The 22,629-nt window shown below is 41.3% G+C and overlaps 1 protein-coding gene across 1 annotated transcript in view; it reads right to left on the bottom strand.

Annotated features, from left to right (window-relative positions):
* The window catches only part of CRY1 (cryptochrome circadian regulator 1), a 135,574-nt gene extending 119,811 nt beyond the window's left edge, over nucleotides 1-15,763 (bottom strand). The window contains exon 1 of the mRNA XM_012469165.3: nucleotides 15,018-15,763. Coding sequence (XP_012324588.3) covers nucleotides 15,018-15,175 — 158 coding nt within the window. The 5' untranslated portion in view covers nucleotides 15,176-15,763. The remainder of the gene's footprint in view (nucleotides 1-15,017) is intronic.
* Between the last annotated feature and the right edge of the window lie 6,866 nt (nucleotides 15,764-22,629).

The raw sequence follows: 22,629 nt of genomic DNA, 5'->3' as shown, positions 1-22,629 counted from the left end.
ATTCACTTTTCCTCAGCCTGTCCAGAACCTATGCCTTGAGCTAATGTCTTACCTCTTTCATAAAAAAATCTCCCTGACATTCCAACCTTAATCATTTCCCCCACTCCCCTCCCCTCATCTGCTACACACACCTTTGTTAACATCCTATACAATCTGATTTCTATCCTTACACCTAAACTGAAGTATTACCTCAAAGTTCACCAAAAGCCTTTGTAACAGATAAAGTATAATTTTCAAAATAGTAAAGTCATGACTCTCATACAAATATGAAATGAAGACCTGGCAAAAATTTTATTTAATTCATTGATTAAGGAAGAAAGAAGTAAGACATAAAAACTGATTCAAATGAGAATCTGATTTACTGTTTCTCAACTTACAAAATTCATTTTCCTGGCACAAACATAATTTGCATTGGCATGGAAAACATTTGTACTGCTTTCAGTTTTCTACAACTTAATATTTATCCCTTTGTTTACAAAGTTGTACACCAGCCTTGTCAATCAAATACAAATATGCATATTCCTTAATCAGAAGCATAGAATTCCTGGAGAGTCCTCTACACAATATCCAGCATTCCAGATACGCAATAATTTCCTTTTCCCACTTCGAAGTCTTTGATAATTTTTCCTACATAATTGTCAAAACTCATCCTAACCTGCCTCCTATAGCACAGGGTAAAATCACCCTTGCCACATTCAGTTTCCATAATACGGCATTTTCCCAGATCCTCTTTTACCTCTCTGATTCTCTTTTGCCTCCTTCACCAGCTCCTATTCATCTTAAATATAGTATTTACTGAGTTTTCCGTTGGGCTTTCAACTAACATAACTTTTTATGGCTATATCCAATCTCATCCAGGCATGCTTCATCCATTACTTATACAGAAATTATTCCCATATGTACAGCTCCAATGTCTATAATTCCTAGAGTTAAATTTCCATTTTCTCTATTTCTCATGTTGATATCTTAGCAGTGCTTCAAATTCGTCAACATCCTAAACTCACTCTTTTCTTCCTCTAAATATGGTCTGTTTCTGTGTTCTCTAACTTAATTTCTAATTGTCACAGAGGCACCAAGTATGAGACTCTTACACTCTACTTTCTCTCTCACCCTCCTCCTCTATGAAATTGTGTTTTTCAGGCAGCCACCGAAGCTCTTCACTGTACCTCTACAGCCTTCTTCTTTCATCTTCCCCTTCCTCATAGCCTTTCCCCTAGTTCAAGTCTGTATTATTGTTCACTTGAACTTCTGATAAAGCCTCCAAACTGGTATCTTGACTCTCTCTTCTATTGTTCACTCAGCTACTAAATTTATATTTCCCCAAACAAGGGCAGCTTTTCTGAATTATACCCACTTTCTGAAATGAGTTCTTATATAATAGGCAACAATGTTGTTTTAGGGTAATCACCTACTTCTTACTTATTCTACTTTAGTTCCTTCAGTCCAGTCAAGCTGATTCCACCAGTGAAGCACACAATCATAAACTCATGATGACGAGTTCAGACACTGGCCCCAAAAGAGCCACTGAAGTGCCTTAGGACTTTACGTGAGACTTCTGGGGCAAAGTTGTATGCTTTTTGCTGAGGTAAATGCCATTGTTATTGCTATATTTTACCACCAGAGGACAGCTTGTTTGAGAAGTCAAGGCAGAATAAGTGAAGTTCAGAGATGCAAAGAGAAATGTGATCGTGGTAATATCTTCCAATCCCTAGCATCAACAGATGTCCAAAGCCAGTTTCACTTAGATTGTTCATTACATCTACCAATAAATTTTCTTTTTGCTTAAGCTTGTTTGACTCAGGCAACCAACTAGCAAACAAAAAAGTACTTAACAACACCTCCTATCTTTTCTTATACCATATGACTCAGCTACATCAGTCTCCTCACCACTATCAGAATACTGTGCCTTTCTGTAAGCTATTCCTTCAGTCTGGAATTCACTTCTCTCTGCTTGGAATTCCCTTCCTTCCATGACTTGCTTACTAAGATCCACGTTATACTTCAAGGTTCAGTTTAAATGCCTCAGTGAAATTATCACCAGACTAGAAAGATGCAGAGGACCAGATAACACAAGGATTTGAACTTTAACCTAGGGGTAAAGAAACATCATTAAAAGGTTTTAAAGCATAAATGACATGACCAGATTTACAATTTTAAAAGGTCACTCTAGTTGCTGTGTAGAGAATGAATTAGAGAAGGGCAAGGGGGACAATGATTCGTAAGCTACTAAAACAAACTAAGCAAAGAGAATGGTGATATGGGCTAAAGAGACAATGGAGAGAAAAGAATGTATTTGTGTAACTATTTTATTTCTGAATAAATCCTCCTCTGTACTGTAAACTCCCTGAGGGCAAAGAACTTACCTGTCATGCCATCCACAGAAATTAGCAAGTAACTGGCACACAGTAAGGACTCCAATGGGCAAATGGCAGTATCATTTGTGAAGATAGAAAACACAGGAAAACTCAGTTTGGGGTTTGTTTGTTTCTGAGCAATAGAGAAGGATGAAGATGAACTCTGTTTTTGGACAAGTTGAGTTTGAGATAACATAATACATTCAAGCAAGCAAATGTGTATATATGATACATACATACACACACACACACACACACACACACACACACATCTGGGGATCAGGAAAGAGATCTGGACTGATGATACTAATCTGAAAATTCTGGGCATATACGAGTAAATGTAACTGACGTTATGAGAAGAGATAAGACTGCCTAGAAATATGTTAAATGAAAAGAAGCTGGAGATCACAGACCTCAGGGGCATTTAAAGGTTGAACAGAAAAAGAGAAGCTAAGGAAGAACATTAATAGCTCTGGCAGGAAAACATAGGAGAGTCCTCTAATAAAGCCAAGGGAAGAAGAAGGTATGGTCAAATGTGTCAAACACTGTTAAAAAAAAAAAAAAGAAAGAAAAAAGTTAGGGTGTGGGCAGATTAAAAGTATCCTTTGGATGAAAATAGTTTTGGTAGAGTGGGTGGGAGTGGAGCTGGACACTCCTTGGTTTGGAGTGGGTTCAAGGGTAAGTAGAAAATAAAGAAATGAAGTCAGCCAGTATTAGACATCTTGCTCAAGAAATTGGCTACAAAGAAACTGAGATTCATAGCTGCAGGAGTGGAACACAGTCAAGGCTAGGCTCTGTTCATTGTCCAGTTACCGGTAGTGTTTGTTTTATAGAACTTAATCTTAAGCATGTTTAAATGTTGATTGAAGTCAACCTAAAAAGAAGAAAAGGTAAGAATAAATATAAAAAGTGAGCAAAGTCTTTGAAATGGAGTGAAGAAGAAACTGGTTTTGAATACAGGCAGAGTATCTCTTCCACTGAAGTTGTACAGTAGAAGGAAGAACTTGTAAGGATGTAGGCACATTTATAGATTTGGTTACTGAAAATTAAGAGAGCTTGTATGCGACAGCTTCAAATGTGTAATGAACACGTTCAAGTTTACATACTAAAACATATCTGTTAATTGATAATTTTTTCCTAAGTTATGAGTTTAAGATACATATTAACATATAAATTAAAGCAGCTGTCCCATCCCTAGATTTATAAGAAAATTTAAAACAATATTTAATGCCTATTATGTATAAGACACTATGCTGTGAAGAATACAAAAAGGCTCTTTCCCCAGATATCTGTATAGCTTGTGTCCTCTTCCTTTTGGTCCCTTTTCTCACATTCTGCTTCATTTCTCTCCATTGAATTTACCACCACCTGACATATTATTTTGTCTTATTGTCTGTTCCCCCCGACCGCTCCACTGGAATAGGGCAGCAACTTTTCCTGTTTTATTCACTGCTGTATACTCAGCACCAATAATAGTGCCTATAATAGATAGGGATACAAAATAAAATTTTAAGAGGTAATTTCTCTTCAGGAAGGTACTATCTGTTAGGTGGGAAGGAGATTATATATAGAATACACCCCACTATGTCTGAATGTCTGTGTTCCCCCAAAATTCATGTTAAAACCTAACCCCCAATGCTACAGTATTAAGAGGTAGGGTGTTTAGGAGGTGATTCGGTCATGTGGGCTCTACTGTCATGAATAAGATTAGTGCCTGATATAGTTTAGATATTTCCGCTCTCCAAATCTCACGTTAAAACTTTATCTCTAATGTTGGAGATGGAGCCCAGCAAAAGGTATTTGGGTCATGGGGACAGACTAAGACAAAAAACTGGTACCAGGAGTGGGGTGTTCCTATGACAATATCTAAAAACGTGAAAGCAGCTTTAAAACTAAAGCTGCTTAGCAGTTGTAATCCTAGTCTCTCTAATAAAACAGACTTTCAACCAACAAGACCAAAAAAAACAAAGAAGGGCATTACATAATGGTAAAGGGATCAATGCAACAAGAAGAGCTAACTATCCTAAATATATAAATGCACCCAAAACAGGAGCACACAGATTAATAAAGCAAGTTCTTACAAAGAGACTTAGACTCCCACACAATCATAGTGGGAGACTTTAACACCCCACTGTCAATATTAGATCAACAAGACAGAAAATTAACAAGGTTATTCAATACTTGAACACAGCTCTGGACCAAGAGGACCTAATAAACATCTACAGAACTCTCCACCTCAAATCAACAGAATACACATTCTTCTCAGCACCACATAGCACTTATTCTAAAATCAAAGACATAATGCAAAATAATGGAAATCACAACAAACAGTCTCTCAGACCACAGTGCAATCAAAGTAGAGCTCAGGATTAAGAAACTCACTCAAAACCATACAACTACATAGAAACTGAACAACCCGCTCCTGAATCACTACTGGGTAAATAACAAAATTAAGGCAGAAATAAATAAGTTCTTTGAAGCCGATAAGAACAAAACGACAACATACCAGAATCTTTGGGACACAGCTAAAACAGTGTTAAGAGGGAAATTTATAGCACTAAATGCCCATATCAGAAACTGGGAAAGATCTAACATTGATACCGTAACATCACCTTTAAAAGAACTAGATAAGCAAGAGCAAACAAATTCAAAAGTTGGCAGAAGACAAGAAATAACTAAGATCAGAGCAAAACTAAAGGAGACAGAGACACAAAAAACCCTTAAAAAAAATCAATGAATCCAGGAGCTGATTTTTTGAAAAGATTAACAAAATAGATAGACTGCTAGCCAGACTAATAAAGAACAAAAGAGAAAATAATCAGATAGACACAATAAAAAATGATATGAAGGGATATCACCACTGATCCCACAAAAGTACAAACTACCATCAGAGAATACTATAAACACCTCTATGCAAATAAACTAAAAAATCTAGAAAAAATGGATAAATTCCTGGATACATACACTCTCCCAAGACTAAACCAGGAAGAAGTCAAATCCCTTAATAAACCAATAACAAGTTCTGAGATTGAGGCAGTAATTAATAGTCTACCAACCAAAAAAAAGCCCAGGACTGACGGAGTCACAGCCGAATTCTACCAGAGGTACAAAGAGGAGCTGGTACCATTCCTTCTGAAACTATTCCAAACAACAGAAAAAGAGGGACTCCTCCATAACTTATTTATGAGACCAACATCATACTGATACCAAAACCTGGCAGAGACACACACAAAAAAAGAAGATTTCAAGGCAATATCCCTGATGAACATCGAGGTGAAAATACTCAGTAAAATACTGGCAATCTGAATCCAGCAGCATATCGAAAAGCTTATCCACCACGATCAAGCCAGCTTCATCTCTGGGATGCAAGGCTGGTTCAACACATGTAAATCAATAAATGTAATCCATCACATAAACAGAACCAATGACAAAAACCACACGATTATCTCAATATATGCAGAAAATGCCTTCGATAAAATTCAACATCCCTTCATGATAAAAAACACTCAATAAACTAGGTATTGATGGAACGTATCTCAAAATAGTAAGAGCTATTTATGACAAACCCATAGCCGATAACATACTGAATAGGCAAAAGCTGGAAGCATTCCCTTTGAAAACCAGCACAAGACAAGGATGCCCTCTCTCACCACTCCCATTCAACACAGTATTGGAAGTTCTGGCCATGACAATCAGGCAAGAGAAAGAAACAAAGGATATTCAAATAGGAAGAGAGGAAGTAAAATTGTCTGTTTGCAGATGACATGATTGTATATTTAGAAAACCCCATTGTCTCAGTCCCAAAACTCCTTGAAGCTGATAAGCAACTTCAGCAAAGTCTCAGGATACAAAATCAATGTGCAAAAGTCACAACCATTCTTATACACCAGTAATAGACAAATAGGCAAATCCTGAGTGAACTCCCATTCCCAATGCTACAAAGAAAATAAAATACCTAGGAATACAACTTACATGGGATGTGAAGGACTCTTCAAGGAGAACTACAAACCACTGCTGAAGGAATTAAGAGAGGACACAAACAAATGGAAAAACATTCCATGCTCGTGGTTAGAAAGAATCAATATCATGGATCAATGTCATGAAAATGGCCATACTGCCCAAAGTAATTTATAGATTCAATGCTATTCCCATCAAGCTATCAATGACTTTCTTCCCAGAATTAGAAAAAATTACTTTAAATTTCATATGGAATCAAAAAAGAACCTGAATAGCCAAGGCAATACTAAGCAAAAAGAACAAATCTGGAGGCATCACGCTACCTGACTTCAAACTATACTATAAGGCTACAGTAACCAAAATAGCACGGTAGTGGTACCAAAACAGATATATAGACCAGTGGAACAAAACAGAGGCCTCAGAAATAACACCACATCTACAACCATCTGATCTTCAACAAACCTAACAAAAACAAGCAGTGGGGAAAGGATTCCCTATTTAATAAATGTTGTTGGGAAAACTGTCTAGCCATATGCAGAAAACTGAAACTGGACCCCTTCCTTATACCTTATACAAAAAAATAATACAAGATGGATTAAAGACTTAAATGTAGACCTAAAACCATAAAAACCCTAGAAGAAAACCTAGGCAACACCATTCTGGACATAGGCATGGGCAGAGACTTCATGACTAAAACACCAAAAGCAATTGCAACAAAAGCCAAAATTGACAAATGGGATCAAACTAAACAAAAGAGTTTCTGCACAGTGAAAGATACTATCATCAAAGTGAACAGGCAACCATTGTGGAAGACAGTGTGGTGGTTCCTCAAGGATCTAGAACCAGAAATACCATTTGACCCTGCAATCCCATTACTGGGTATATACCCAAAGGATTATAAATCATTCTACTATAAAGACACATGCACACATATGGTGGTTTCCAAGTGGTGTTAAGTCTGCTGGTACACAGAATACAAGATCCATGAGGTTGGCAGCTTTCACCCGCATTATTCACAATAGCAAAGACTTGGAAGCAACCCAAATGCCCATCAATGATAGACTGGATAAAGAAAATATGGCACATATACATCGTGGAATACTATGCAGCCATAAAAAGGATGAGTTCATGTCCTTTGCAGGGAAATGGATGAAGCTGGAAACCATCATCCTCAGCAAACTAACACAGGAACAGAAAACCAAATACCACATGTTCTTACCCACAAGTGGGAGCTGAACAATGAGAACACATGGACACAGGGAGGGGAACATCACATTCCGGGGCCTGTCATAGGTTGGTGGGCAAGGGGAGGGAGAGCATTAGAACAAACACCTAATGTATGCGGGGCTTAAAATCTAGATAATGGGTTGATGGGTGCAGCAAACTCCATGGCACATGTATACCTATGTAACAAACCTGCATGTTCTGCACATGTATCCCAGAACTTAAAATATTAAAAAAATAAAATTTTATTTTAAAAAAGAAAAAAAAACAAAAACAAAAAACCTCATACACAAGAAAAGCTTTAAAACTTCTTAGAGACTGGTTAATTGGTTGTGACAAAAATGTTGATTAAAATGTAGACAGTAAAGGCCATGTTCATGAGGTCTCAGATAAACATTTAAAAAAACTAAAACAAAAAAATCGGCTACATTATATGTTATGCTTGTAACAAAAAAGTTGGCTGCATGTGTCCATGCTCTAAGACTTGTAAAAGGCTGAACTTAAGAGTAATGACCTAAGCTACACGGCAAAAAAAATTCCTAAACAACAAAGTGTACAAAAGGCAACATGGCTGCATCTAACAGCCTACTATCAAATATTGAAGTTAAAAAAAAAAAGGCAAAGTTAAAGCTAATATTTAAGAGGAAAACAGAACATACAAATTTGAATAATTTACAACCTGACCATGTGGTAAAGGGTAGTTTTCAGAAGAGAAATCCAAACTTCCCAGCCCCAGGTACCAGGCCCTGCCAGAACAACAGGTTTTTAAAGCAATTAACATGACTAAAAGGGAGCTAATTGTTAATAGTCAAGACAATGGGGAAAAGACCCCAAAGACATTCCAGAAATCAAGGCTACCCCTTCCATTACAGGCCCTGAGGCCTACTCAGGCAAAATGGTTTGGGAGGACGAGGCTCAGGGCGTTGCTGCCTTGTGCTGCCTTGAGATGCTACTTCCCATGTTCAGGCTGCTCTCACTGCAGTCAGGGCTCCAAAGGCCCCAGGTACTGGTTGGACTGCCACTCCAGTGGGTGCAAACCACAGGCCTTGGTAGTTTCCAAGTGGTGTTAAGTCTGCTGGTACATAAAGTACAACAAGATCCATGAAGGTTTCGAAGCTTTCACCTAGATTTCACAAGATATGTCAAAAAGCCTGGGTGCCCAGCTGCCACAGCAGAGCTCCTGCAGAGAGATTCTACTAGACTGGTGCCAAAGGAAAATGTGGGGTTCGAGTCCCCAGAGAAAAGTCACTGGGGAACTGCCTAGTAGAGCAGTGAGAACAGGGCCACTGCCCACCAGGCCCCACAGTGGTGGCCGTCTAACTAAAGCCAAGAGAAGAAGAGGAAGGTGTGGACAAAGGTTTAAATTTAAAAAAAACAAAAGGAAGAAGAAAGAATGAGAAAGAGAGAAGAGAGGAAGAGAGAAAGAGAAAAAGAAAGATAGAGAAAAAGGAAGAGAATGAAAAGTCAGGAAGTGGAAAGATTAAAAGTATCCTTTGGATGAAAATAGCATACACCCTCAGCCTGGACAGACATTAGCCTCCAATCCATGAGAGCAACCATGTGGGCTATACCCAACCCAGCCATAGAGATGCAGCTGCCCAAGGTTTTGAGAGCCCACCTCTTGTATCTGTGTGCTCAGGATGTGGGAGGGAGTGGAAAGTGAGGGAGTGGAAAGATTAAAAGAATCCTTTGGATGAAAACAGCACACACCGTCAGCCAGGAAAAGTGACAGACATTATACTCCAATCCATGAAAGAAGCCATGTGGTCTGTGCCCAACCAAGCCATAGAGATGGGGCTGCCGAAGGCTTCAAGAGCCCACCTCTTTGACCATTGTGCCCATTTACAGGACACTAGTCAAGAGAGATTATTTTAGAGCTATAAGATTTACTCTCTGCCCTACTGGGTTTCAGACTTGGGTGGGTCCTTTTTGTTAGTCAGTATCTCCCTTTTAAAATGGAAATGGAAGTCAAACCCGGTGGCTCACACCTGTAATCCCAGCACTTTGGGAGGCTGAGCAGGTGGATCACCAGAGGTTGGGAGTTTGAGACCAGCCTGACCAATATGAAGAAGCCCTGTCTCTACTAAAAATACAAAAAATTAGCCGGGTGTGGTGGCAGGTGACGTAATTCCAGCTACTCGGAGGCTGAGGCAGGAGAATTGCTTGAACCTGGGAGACGGAGGTTGCAGTGAGCCGAGATCATGCCATTGCACTCCAGCCTGGGTAACAAGAGCAAAACTTCATCTCAAATAAATAAATAAATAAAATGGAAATGTTTACCCAGTGTCTGTTCCACATCGTATCTTAAAAGTAAATAATTTGTTTTTGATCTTACAGGCTCATAGCTTTAAGGAACTTGCCTTGCATCTCAGGTAAGACATTAGACTTTGAGTTGATGCTCAAACTAGTTAAGACTTCTAGGGACTCTGAAAGAGATGATTATATTTTACAAAAGAAAAAAGACAAGAGGGTGGGCATGGTGGCTCACACCTATACTCCCAGCACTTTGGGAGGCTGAGGCAGGAGAACTATTTGAGCCAAGGAGTATGAGACAGCTTGAGCAACATAGTGAGATCTCACCTCTACAAGTAATAAAAAAAATTAGCTGGCCATGGTGATGCATGCCTGTGGTCCCAGCTACTTGGGAGGCTGAGGTGGGAGAACTGCTTGAACCCAAGTGGTTGAGACTACAGTGAGCCATGATAGTGCCTCTGCACTGCAGCCTGGGCAACAGAGTGAGACCCCATCTCAAAAATAAAAATAAAAGAATAATAAAAAATAAATAAGACAGATTTTGGGGACTAGAGATAGAATGATACAGTTTAGATATCTGTCCCCACCAAATGTCATGTTAAAATGTTATCCCCAACGTTGGAGGTGAGAGGTGTTTGTAACATGAGATAAGATCCCTCATGAATAGCTTGGTGCTACCATGTAATGAGTGACTTCTCACTCTATTAATTAACAGAAGAACTAATTGTTAAAAAGAGCCTGATACCCCTTCCTTCTCTCTCTCACCATGTGACATGCCAGCTCCACTTCCCCTTCCATCCTGATTAAAAGCTTTCTGAGGTTCTCACTAGAATCAGATGCTGATGCCATACTTCTTGTAAAGCCTGCAAAATTATGAACCAAGTAAATCTATTGTCTTTATAAATTACCCAGCCTCAGGTATCCCTTTATAAGAACTCAAACAGACTAAGAGAGTGCTCTTATAAAAGGGGCTGCAGGAACTTGTCTACCCCTTCCACCATGTGAGGACACAGAGAGCATCATCTATGAAGCAGAGAGCCTCACTGACACTGAATCTGCTGGTGCCTTGATTCTGGACTCCTTTCAAAACTGTAAGAAGTAAATTCCTATTGTTTATTATCTACCTAGTCTAAAGGTATCTTGTTACAGCAGCTCAAACAAACTACTAATAAAACAATACTAACATTCACAAATGAAGGCAGGAAATGCTAAGAGTGATGTGAGAAGCAACAGCGAAAAGTGGTGTAAGAGTTCAGACTATGCTAATCATCCCAGACAAGCACAGAGTTGTACAATCATCTATTCCCTTCTAGAACAGTTTCATCACCTTAAAAAAGAAACCTTGTGCCCCTTAGCTATCACCTCCCAACTCCCCAGCTTCCTCAATCCTAAGGAACCATTAATCTGCTTCCTGTCTCTATAGATTTGCCCACTGTAGAAATTCCATATAAACATATATGGAATCATATAATACATGGAATTTTGTGACTGGCTTCTTTCACTTAGTATGTTTTCAAGGTTCATTCACACATTTTGTAGCATGTATCAGTATTTCATTCCTTTTTATGGCCAAATAATATTCCATTATATGGATATACCATATTTTGTTTATCCATTCATCAACTGATGGCCACCTGGGTTATTTCCACTTTTTGGCTATTATGAATAATGCTTCTGTAAATATTAGCATATAAGTTTCTGTAGTATAACTTTTATAAGAGATGTGAATTTTCATAAAGCTAAATTTATGCAAGTCAAAATACTTTATTTTGAGACAATGTCTTTCAAATTTTTTTTTTTAAGAGATAGGGTCTCTCTGTCATCCAGGCTGGAGTGCAGTAGCCCATTCATAGCTCACTGCAGCTTCCAACTCCTGTGATCTACTCCTGAGTGATTCTCTGGCCTCAGTCTCCTGATTAGCTGGAATTACAGGCATGAGACACTAAGCTCTGTCAAACTTTTTTTTTTTATTATTATTAAAACATCCTTTTTAAATGAAATGATGGCAGTATCAAAAAGTAGTTTTGTTAATGTGCTTATTAGGTAAAATAATTATTTAAAATTTTGCTTTTCTGTTAAATCCAAGTCTAAAAAGTGTTAATGGAAGAAAATACAAGAGAGTGTCTAAAGAAAACTAAGAAGGTTTTCCCCTGGAGTTGGGATCACATATTGTCAACAGTGGGAGATGAAATACATAGGGCAAAAGGCAGATCTTCTCAGGCTAAGGAACTTGGGGATCATCCTACAGTCAATAAGTAAATTAATAAAGCTGTTTAAATATAAAATTATTGACTCCAAGACATCACTTCATTCAACAAACAGTAATTGAGCTACTATTATATAAAAAGCACTGAATTTGATACTATAAGTGATTCCAAAATGACCTTTGCCTCTGATACTACCAAAACCACTCCAGATAAAATTCCAAAAGACCTCAAATTGCTAAATCCAATTTTTATTTTTCAGTTCTCATCTTAGTTGACCTATCAGTAGCATCTGACATAAGTAAAACACTCTCTCCTCCTTGAAATACTGTCTTTCTTTCCTTTTTTAATGAGACTGTATGGTTCTGTTGCCCAGACTGGAGTGCAATAGCACGATCTCAGCTCACTGCAACCTCTGCCTCCTGGGTTCAAGTGCTTCTTATGCCCAGGCCTCCTTGAGTAGCTGGGATTACAGGTATGTGCCATCATGCCCTGCTAATTTTGCTATTTTTTTGGTAGAGACAGGGTTTTACCATATGGTCAGGCTGGTCTCAAACTCCTGGCCAAGATATTCTTTACTTGGCTTCTAAGACACCATACTCCTCTGGGTTTTGTTCTTACAATACTAGTGGCTCCTTGGCAGTCTCATTAGCTGGTTCTTCCACAGCTCCACAATTTATAACCATTAAGAGTATTCAAGGTTCAGCCCTTGCACCACTTGCATCTCTGGTCTATCTCACTTTCTTAATGCTTTCAGCCTCATGGCTCCACTAGAATGTAGCTTCAACAGGGTGAGGACTGGGCTATTTTGTTTATACTGGATCCCCTGCACCTAAAACAGTGCCTGGCATATAGTAGGTGTTTGACAAATATTTGTTCAATAAATGGATGGATGAATACATGGCTTTATATATTGTCTATAAACTGATGAATTCTCCAATTTATATTTCCTGCATGGATCTCTGTCTTGAGCTCCAGATATAGCCAACTGCCTGTCTGCTATCTCCATTTGAATATGTAAAACACATCTCAAACTTAATGACTTAATGAAAGAGAACTCCAATTGACCGTCCCAATGGCTTCTCCAACTGGTTTCACTTTCTTAGCAAAGTGTAGCCCCATCCTTTTAGTTTCTCAAGCCAAAAATTTTCTCAAACAGTAACTGAGCTATTTACTACATAAAAAGCACTGAATTTTGGTGCTTTTTATATAGCACCAAACTAAACTCCTTTTTTTTTTTCTTCTGAAACAGAGTACTTTGTCACTCAGGCTGGAGTGCAGTGGCGTGATCTCGGCTCACTGCAACCTCTGTCTCCTAGGTTCAAACAAGGATTGAACCTTGTTTCAGTCTCAGCCTTCTGAGTAGCTGGGATTACAGACATGCACCACCATGCCCGGCTAATTTTTGTATTTTTAGTATTAATAGAGACAGGGTTTTGCCATGACGACCAGGCTGGTCTCAAATTCCTGGCTTGAAGTGATCCGCATGTCTCAGCCTTCCAAAGTGTTGGGAATACAGGTGTGAGCCACCACCTCCAGCCTAACTCCTTTTCTTTCTCTCACACTACACATCCAATCTGCCAACAAATACTGTGTATTGTGCCTTCACAATATAACCACAATCTGTTTATTTCTCACCACGTCCATAGTTATCACTATAGTTCAAGCCGTTATCATATCTCACCTGGATGAGTACCAACAGCTTCTTAACTAGACTTCCTGCTTCTTGTCCACTCCCACTCCCCAATTCAGAACCACAAGCAGAGAAATTATCTTTCAAACTTATGTCAGATCACATTACTTCTCTGCTAATAATCCTAGAGTTATTCCCATTTCACTCTGGGTAAAAACCCAAATCTTGAAAACTGCTTATAAAGCTCTCTTAGATCTGACCCTAAGAAAACTTTGACCTCATCATCTACTATTTTTCCCTCACTTATTCTGCTCCAGTCATACTGGATTCTTTTGCTCTTCCTTCCAAAGGTCAAGCACATTTCTGCTTTTTTCCTTACTCTTTCCTTTGCCTGGAATGGCCTTCCCCTAGATATCTGCATCCCACCACCTCCTTCGGGTCTGCTCAACTGGCATCTTCTTTGAGACTTTTCCCCTGATCATCATATTTAAAATTGCAACCCCATCCCTACCCTTGTATTCTTTATTCCTTTACTCTGCTCTATTTTTCTTCCCAACACTTATCACCACCTAAAATACTACCTACTTTACTTTCTGCTTGAAGACATGACTTTTTGTCTTTCACTCACTGCTGTATCCCTAGCATTTAAATCAGTGCCTGGCATATGGTGGTGAGTGATCAATAATCTATTTGTCGAGCTAATGCTTTCATGTCCACCAGGGGGCCTAACAATCATGTAGCCCGGTGTTTTCTCAGGAAAAGATTGCAAAGCGTCTCTAAGATTTCTTTCAGTGCTCTGATCCCTAGAAGGACTACATCTTGCCTAGAAAGACAAACTGTGCTTTGTCTCGGCTACCACAAGGAGGAGTTGAGAGGAACAACTGAGCAGAGAAACCAGATAATGCTGTTTCCCTTGCTTTTCCCACAGTAACCTCAAGGTGGAAGAAAACTGGATTTGGAGCAGGCTGTACTGAATGAATGATTATTCTCCATACTATGAGTTACCTAGACACGAACATAAACAGGAAACACCACAATCCTTTCGAAAGCCACAAAGAGGCCAAGGGAATCCATATACAGGCCACTAAGGACAGGAAGGGTGTTTCTTTAACTCCAGCACTAAGAATTCTCCACAAATCCAGTGGAAGAGCTCCTGTTAGCACAGAAAGACACATAACTCACTGATGAAGGCCGAGTGTTCCAGTCATCAGTACTCTCCGGCCAGAGAACTATTAAGTCAGTTCTACTTAATACTTAACACATCTACAATACTTAAGCGATATAAGCAAGGCAGTCCCACGTCAAATTTTCAGATTTGACGGATCGCATGGAATTCATTAACATCAGATTTATTAAACACCCCAATCCATTTCCCACGGGCTTGTGACTCACCGCCACCTGTTGATGCCCACATTGGAGGAGCCAGCAAACCAGGGGTCCAGGATGTAGACGCAGCGGATGGTGTCGGCGCCCTGAATGCACTCCTTCAGGGCGGGGTTGTCGTGGAGCCGAAGCCCCTTTCGGAACCAGTGCACGGCGTTCACCCCCATGCCGGGGGGCGCAGCGGTTCCTCCACAGAGAAATTCAAGGAAGGAGGCTCCGGCTCATAGCCGACACCTTCGCTTCCAAGAGAACTGCCTCACCCGGGGAGTCAGGAAAGGGCGGCAGAGGGGGGACAGGAAAAAATGACTCCGAGGAGGCGACCGGAGAAGGCGGGGGCGCTGGAGGCGCGGTGGGAAGATGAATGGAGGCTGCCCAGCCGGCAGAGTCCGAGTGTGACGCCCTTTAGGAGCCCGCGCCCGCCACAACCGTCTGAAGGCGCCGCATAACTTCGAGGGCCTCGGACCTCCGGAGCCTGAGCAAGTTCCACGAGCTCGAGCCGCCACGACGGCCCGAGCCGGCACGGACGGCCCCAGGAGGTTCGTCACGGAAACCTCGCCCAAACCGAGGCGGCCCCTGAGGACAAAACGGCCCGCCAGAGGTGAGTCACCGAGGAGAACGGGAGGGAAATGAGCCCCTGTCGGCGACGCTGCCTCTCGGTCCGGGAGAAAGGACCGGGATGAAGGACGGAGACGGTGGTCGAGGCCGCTGGACGGTAGCCGGCCGGTGACCGGTCCCGAGGCTGCCCGGGTGACTCTGCCGCCGCCGCCGCGTCAGCGGCCTCGGCCCCGCCCCCGGCTCCTCATTGGACGGCGCACTCCCCACGTGACCACCGGCACCTCACGTTTCTGAGGTGTGTTTACTACACTGGCTCGGAGGGGGAAAGCTGCTAGCGCTTCAGTCGCTTTTGGAGGAGCGGCAGCCGCTTGATCCCAAAACTGTTGGCCCTTGCCCACACGCTAAGCCCACTGCCTCTGCCCCTTTCCTGTGCCAACTGGCGGCTGTCCATCGAAGACACCCGCGTTGACCACAGGCCCCTTGTAAGGGAAGGCTTAGCCCCGCCCCCGGGGGCCGTGAGCGGCTACCATTGGCCGAGACTCTCTGAGACCCGGATGAGCACGGGGATGCGGGAAGCTCACGGGCGCGCGCTCTGCTGAGGAGGCGCGCGTGCGCTTTCGCTGCGTTCCAGAGGGTAAGAGGGCGGGGCCGGCGGGCCGGAGCGCGCTCAGCGATTCCTCCCGTGGGATTTGGGGAATGCCAGGAGATTGTCCGGTGTCCTTCAGGAGCCAATGGTGGAGTCGGCGGAGAGAGGGGAGGATGGTGTGGAAAGAGGAGGCTCCACGTACATTTCAAGTCCAAACCATGTGCTTCAGTCCTGCTTTGGCCAGAGAACCCTACTTTGGAGAATGTGGAGCTGTGCCCCACACCCCACTCTCCTGGTCCTTCGGTGCCTCACCCTCGTACATGGTCTGGGGAAAAGGATAATTGGCAGGACAGATGCCAGGCATTCCTGGACTTCCTGGAATTTTTTAATACTAGCGATATGTATCATCAACATATCAGCCCTAATCTCTTACATTTAATGTAGTTTACCGGGCTCTTTGATACTAGACGTTTGTCTACTTTTACAGTGAAGTGAGCTGCAGGCCATGCCATCCCTTAGATATATGATGGCCTAAATTCATTCATTGATTACTTCTTGAATGAACTAGGCACTATTCAAAGCACCAGAGATATAGGAGATACTTAATAAAATAGACAAAAATCCCAGCCCTCCTGGGGTTCACAGTTTGTCTCTTAACCTTTGTATGTGCTGTTTTTTCCTCTATAAAATTCTCTTCTTTAGATCCAGTACTCAATATAACCACCTTGGAGCTACCTAGGATATTTCTACATACCCCTTTAGACTCAGCTGAAATAATACCTAATTTCTGAAAGTATTCCTGACCCCTGGGACAAATTTAGGACCTCCCTGGGTTCTCCAAGTATGTTTCTGATACATCACTTATCACGTTATTGTAAAAATTAGTTGAAAAGTGCCTATTATAATACCTAGCAATACCCACTCAATAATAGTACTTATTATCATAATGATGTGCCTCTGATTCCCTCTGAAATGCGATTTCTCAAGGACAGGGTCTATATTCAGTTTTGTTTTTATTTTTTTTATCAACACCAGAACAGAACCTGACACATGGAAATGTTACGAATGAATGGATGAATGAGTGAGTGCTGTTGGCCACCAGTGTGTTTGGCAAAGTTAAAATAAGGAAGGAACCTATAACCAATTCTTATAGATTGAATTGTGTGTCCCCAAATTTCATATAACCCTCAATGACTATAAATTTGACCTTATTTGGAAATAAGGTCTTTGCACATGCTCAAGTTAAGATGAGGTCATTAAGGTGCACCCTAATCCAATGTGATTGGTGGCCTCATATAATGGAGAAATTTAGACACAGAAATATATATACATGCAGCTAAAATACCATGTAAAGATTGGAATTGTGCTGCCACAAGTCAAGGAACTACTGGAAGTTAGGAGAAAGGCCCGGAACAGATTATTTCTTAGTACCTTCACAGGACTGTCATACTGCTGATACCTTGATTTTGGACATCTGGCCTCTAGAACTGTGAGACAGTAAATTCCTATTGTTCTAAGCCTCCCAATTTGTGGTTCGTTTTTATAGCAGCCCTAGCAAACTAATGCAGCAATAAAGTAAATTCAATACTCTAGAGAGCCAATCTGTCTGAATAGTCTTCCCTACTTCTGCTTCTGTTGCCACAAGAAGTATATATCAGCCTTTCTTTGGTTCTGTAAGAATACTTTTAAAATTATATATATGGGCTGGGCATGGTGGCTCACACCTGTAATCCCAGCACTTTAGGAGGCTGAGACAAGCGGATCATGAGGTCAGGAGTTGGCGACCAGCCTGGCCAACATAGTGAAACCCCATCTCTACAAAAAATACAAAAAATTAGCCGGGTGTGGTGGCAGATGCCTGTAATCCCAGCTACTTGGGAGGCTGAGGCTGGAGAATCACTTGAACCCAGGAGGTGGAGGTTGCAGTGAGCTGAGATCGCGCCATTGCACTCCAGCAGGGGTGACAGTGCCAGACTTTGTCTCAAAAAAAAAAAAATTATGTATATGAATGATATGGTTTGGCTGTGTCCTCACTCAAATCTCATCTTGAATTGTAGTTCCTATAATCCACATGTTTTAGGAGGAACCCAGTGTGAGGTAATTTAATCAGGGGGCAGTTACCTTCATGCTGTTCTCGTGATAGTGAGTGAGGTCTTGCAAGATCTGGTGGTTTTATGAGAGACTTTTCCCCCTTTTGCTCAGCATTCCTCCCTGCTGCCTCCATGTGAAGTTGGCTTCCCCTTCCACTGTGATGGTCAGTTTCCTGAGGCCTCCCCAGCCATGCTGAACTGTGAGTCAATTAAACCTCTTTCCTTTATAAATTACCCAGTCTTGGGTGTGTCTTTGTTAGCAGCATGAGAACAGACTAATACAGTGAATTGGTACTGGGAGTGGGGTGCTGCTATAAGGATACCCAAAAAAGTGGAAGTGCCTTGGAACTGGGTAACAGGCAGAGGTTAGAATGGTTTGGAGGCTCAGAGGAAGACAGGAAAATGTGGGGAAGCTTGGAACTTCCTAGAGACTTGTTGAATGGCTTTGACCAAAATGCTGATAGTGATATGGACAATGAAGTCCAAGCTGAGGTGGTCCCAGAGGGAGATGATCTTATTGGGAACTGGACTAAAGGGGACTCTTGCTATGTTTTAGCAAAAGGATTGGTGGCATTTTGCCCCTTCCCTAGAGATCTGTGAAAATTTGAACTTGAGAGAGATGATTTAGGGTGTCTGGTGGAAGAAATTTCTAAGCAGCGAAACATTCAAGATGTGTCACCTTGGGTGCTGTTAAAAGTATTCAGTTTTATGTGTTCACAAGTATATGGTTTAGAATTGGAATTTATGTTTAAAAGGAAAGCAGAGCATAAAAGTTTGGAAAATTTGCAGCCTGACAATGTGATAAAAAAGAAAAACCTATTTTCAAAGGAGAAGTTCAGGCCAGCTGCAGAAATTTGCCTAAGTAATATGGAGCCAAATATTAATCCCCAAGACAATGGGGAAGATGTCTCCAGGGCATGTCAGAGGTCTTCACAGGAGCCCCTCCCATCACAGACCCAGAGGCCTAGGAGGGAAAAATGGTTTTGTGGGACAGGCCCAGGGCCTTGCTGCTTTATGCAGCCTTGGGACTTGCTACGCTGTTTCCCAGCTGTGGTTAAAGGGGGCCAAGGTACAGCTCAGGCCATGGCTTCAGAGGGTGTAAGCCCCAAGCCTTGGCAGCTTCCACATGGTGTTCAGCCTGTGGGTACACAGAATTCAAGCATTGAGGTTTGGGAACCTCTGCCTAGATTTCAGAGGATGTATAGAAATGCCTGGATGTCCAAGCAGAAGTTTGCTGTGGTGGTAGATCTCTCGTGCAGAACTTCTGCTAGGACAGTGCAGAACTTCTGCTAGGACAGTGCAGAAGGGAAATGTGGAATTGAAGCCCCACACAGAGTCCCCACTGGGGCACTGCCTAGTGGAGCTATGAGAAGAGGGCCACTGTCCTCCACACCCCAGAATGGTAGATCCACTGACAGCATTCACTGTGCACTGGGAAAAGCCACAGACACTCAAAACTAGCCCGTGAAGGAAGCTGGGAGGTGGGGGCTGTGTCCTGCAAAGCTACAGGAGCATAGCTGTCTGAGGCTGTGGGAGCCCACCTCTTACATTAGCATGACCTGGATGTGAGACATAGTCAAAGGAGATCATTTTGGAACTTTAAGTTTTAATGACTGCCCTATTGTATTTCAGACTCGTATGGGGCCTGTAGGCCCTTCATTTTTGCCAATTTTTTCCATTTGGAATGGGTGTATTTACCCAATGCCTGTAACTCCCTACACTATAGGAAGTAATTAACTTGCTTTTGATTTTACAGGCTCATAGGTGGAAGGGACTTGCCTTGTCTCAGATGACTTTGGACTTGGACTTTTCAGTTAATACCTGAATGAGTTAAGACTTTGGGGGATGGTCGGAAGGGCATGATTGTGCTTTAAAATGTGAGGGCATGAGATTTGGGAAGGGTCAGGCCTGGAATGATATGGTTTGGCTCTGTCCCCACCTAAATCTCATCTTGGATTGTAGTTCCCATAATCCCCATGTGTTGTGGGAAGGACCCAGTGGGAGATAATTTTATCACTAGGGCAATTACCCTCATGTTGTTCTCATGATAGTGAGTGAGTTCTCACAAGATCTGATGATGTTATAAGGGGCTTTTCCCCCTTTTGCTCAGTACTTCTCCTTGCTGCCTCCATATGAAGAACATAATGGCTTCCCTTTCTACCATGTTTGTCAGTTTTCTGAGGCCCCTCCAGCCATGCTGAACTGTGAGTCAATTAAACTTCTTTCCTTTATATAAATTACCCAGTCTTGGGTATGTTTTTATTTACAGTGTGAGAACAGAATAATACAATAAAAATCATGGGAAGAATCCCTTGAGCCCAAGAGTTAGAGAGCAGCCTGGGCAACATGGTGAAACTCCATCTCTATAAAAGATTCAAAGAAATTAGCTAGGCCTGGCGCCTGTACCTGTAGTCCCAGCTACTAGAGAGGCTGAGGTAGAAGGATTGCTCTAGCCAGGAGGTTGAGTCCTCAGTGAGCCAAGACCATGCCACTGCACTCCAGCCTGGGTGACAGAGTGAGACCCTGTCTCAAAAAAAAGAAAGAAATGAAGAAAGGCAGGAAGGAGAGAGAGAGAGAAAGAAAGAGAAAGAAGGAAGGAAGATCTAGTGTTCTCCGTAAGGTATTAAGCAAATATTGGTCATTTTTACTGATGGGGATAAGCCTTGGGTCATCACCGTGCTTAGCCTCCCCTCACCTGTGCAGCAGATCTAGCATACAGAGCTGTGCCTTCACTTGGATTGCCTCATTCTTCAGGGCTCATTATCATACTTTTTAAAATGCAGTGTTTTATGTTTCCTTTTAGGCAATTTGAAAGTAAGCAGATTGTGTCTAAAGACATAAGAATTGTTTTCAAGCATCCAAATGAAACAGTGGGAGGTGGAGAGAATATTGATTTGCATGGAGTTGACTTATGTTTGGGGATTGTTCATTCAAATAAAGACAGATTTTTTTTTTTTTTAACAGACAGCTGTGTGGGGGTGTGTGTGTAACTTTCATTTAAACATAACATGCTAATTTATTATAAAATTATCAGTACCATCAACTGCTCGTTCCTCAAATACTGAAGGGTTTTCATGGCATATAGATGATTTGGGGGAGGGGGGTTCCCATTTAATACTAGCTATGGCTTTTGAGCACCTACTATGTGCAAGCTTATTTATATAGATTTTTATTAATCCTAGTAATCTTAATTATGCAGTTTATTAATATTTAATAACTATTTAATAAGAATCTATGCCCAGTTTGCTGTTCAAGAAACAGAAACTCAGAAACAGAAATACATAGTCAAACCAGATGAAAAACCAATACTGTTTTTGGATCCAAAACTCTTTCCTTAACATATACCATCCCTCACTGACACACACACTCCCATTCTTTTCAGAGTGAATATTATGTATAAATGGGGAAAGAAGAGATGGAGGCCACTGTTAGGAATCGTTTTTGAAATTCTAATTGGCTCCAATATCTTGCTGGTAAGAGAGTACAGGACTAAGAGGAAGAGAACAATTTGTATCTCAGCTTGCCATAAATTAGTTGATGATCTTGAACAAGTCACCCAGGCTTTCTTGACCTGGCTAATTCATCTATAAAATGAGGGGATTGAACTACATGATTTCTAAGCTTTCTATGCTATTTTAAAATTCTATGATCATGACTCTACCATGAGCTCAGAAATATATGAGTCCTGTTAAACATTCTTTTAACTGCCAACAATGTTAGAAAAATCAATGTATCCTTGATTTCATGAGCACTCTTGATAAAAGTGTGTCAGATCTCTAAATTGAAAGCCTGTGTTGTCTCTTGACCTCATCTTGCAGAGGTGATTTTTGGCATGTGTTAACACACAAATAATGAAGGATTAGACAGTCTGTTCGGCTCATTCAATCCTGGTATGATGTGAATGTTGGCTGAGTATCCCTCACACTAGAGTCTTTGAGGGATTGAATTTAAATGTGTTAAAGGAAGATTTTTTTTTTTTTTTTTGAGACAGGATCTTACTCTGTTGCCCAGGCTGGAGTGCAGTAGCATGGTCATGGCTCACTGTAATTATTTTTTTAAAGGTAAGTTATAACTCTCCTATGAATACAAAATGAACATATAAAAAATTTCACTTAACTCACTAATTAATGAAGGAACCCGTAAGATGTTACATTGGATTAAACGGAGGATCCAAAGAGCAGTTATGCATACAGGCCATTATGTATCTTAAAATGAATTTGCTGAATATATGCAAAACTGACTTCTTCCACAGAGGGGTAGGGGAATGGAGATCAATTGTACTTTCACAGGACAGAATTCATTTGCATGTCCAAAGACAGGATTCATTTGCATTGCTATCAATTATCTGCAATTTACAGAGTTATAAAGTAGCTCACGTATAGCAAAAATA

Source organism: Aotus nancymaae, unplaced genomic scaffold (assembly GCF_030222135.1).
Source record: "Aotus nancymaae isolate 86718 unplaced genomic scaffold, 86718_ANA_hifiasm-v0.15.2.pri h1tg000021l, whole genome shotgun sequence".
Taxonomy (NCBI): Eukaryota; Metazoa; Chordata; class Mammalia; order Primates; family Aotidae; genus Aotus; species Aotus nancymaae.
Note: the sequence above shows the minus strand (reverse complement) of the source record. Positions and strands in the feature narration are given on the sequence as shown.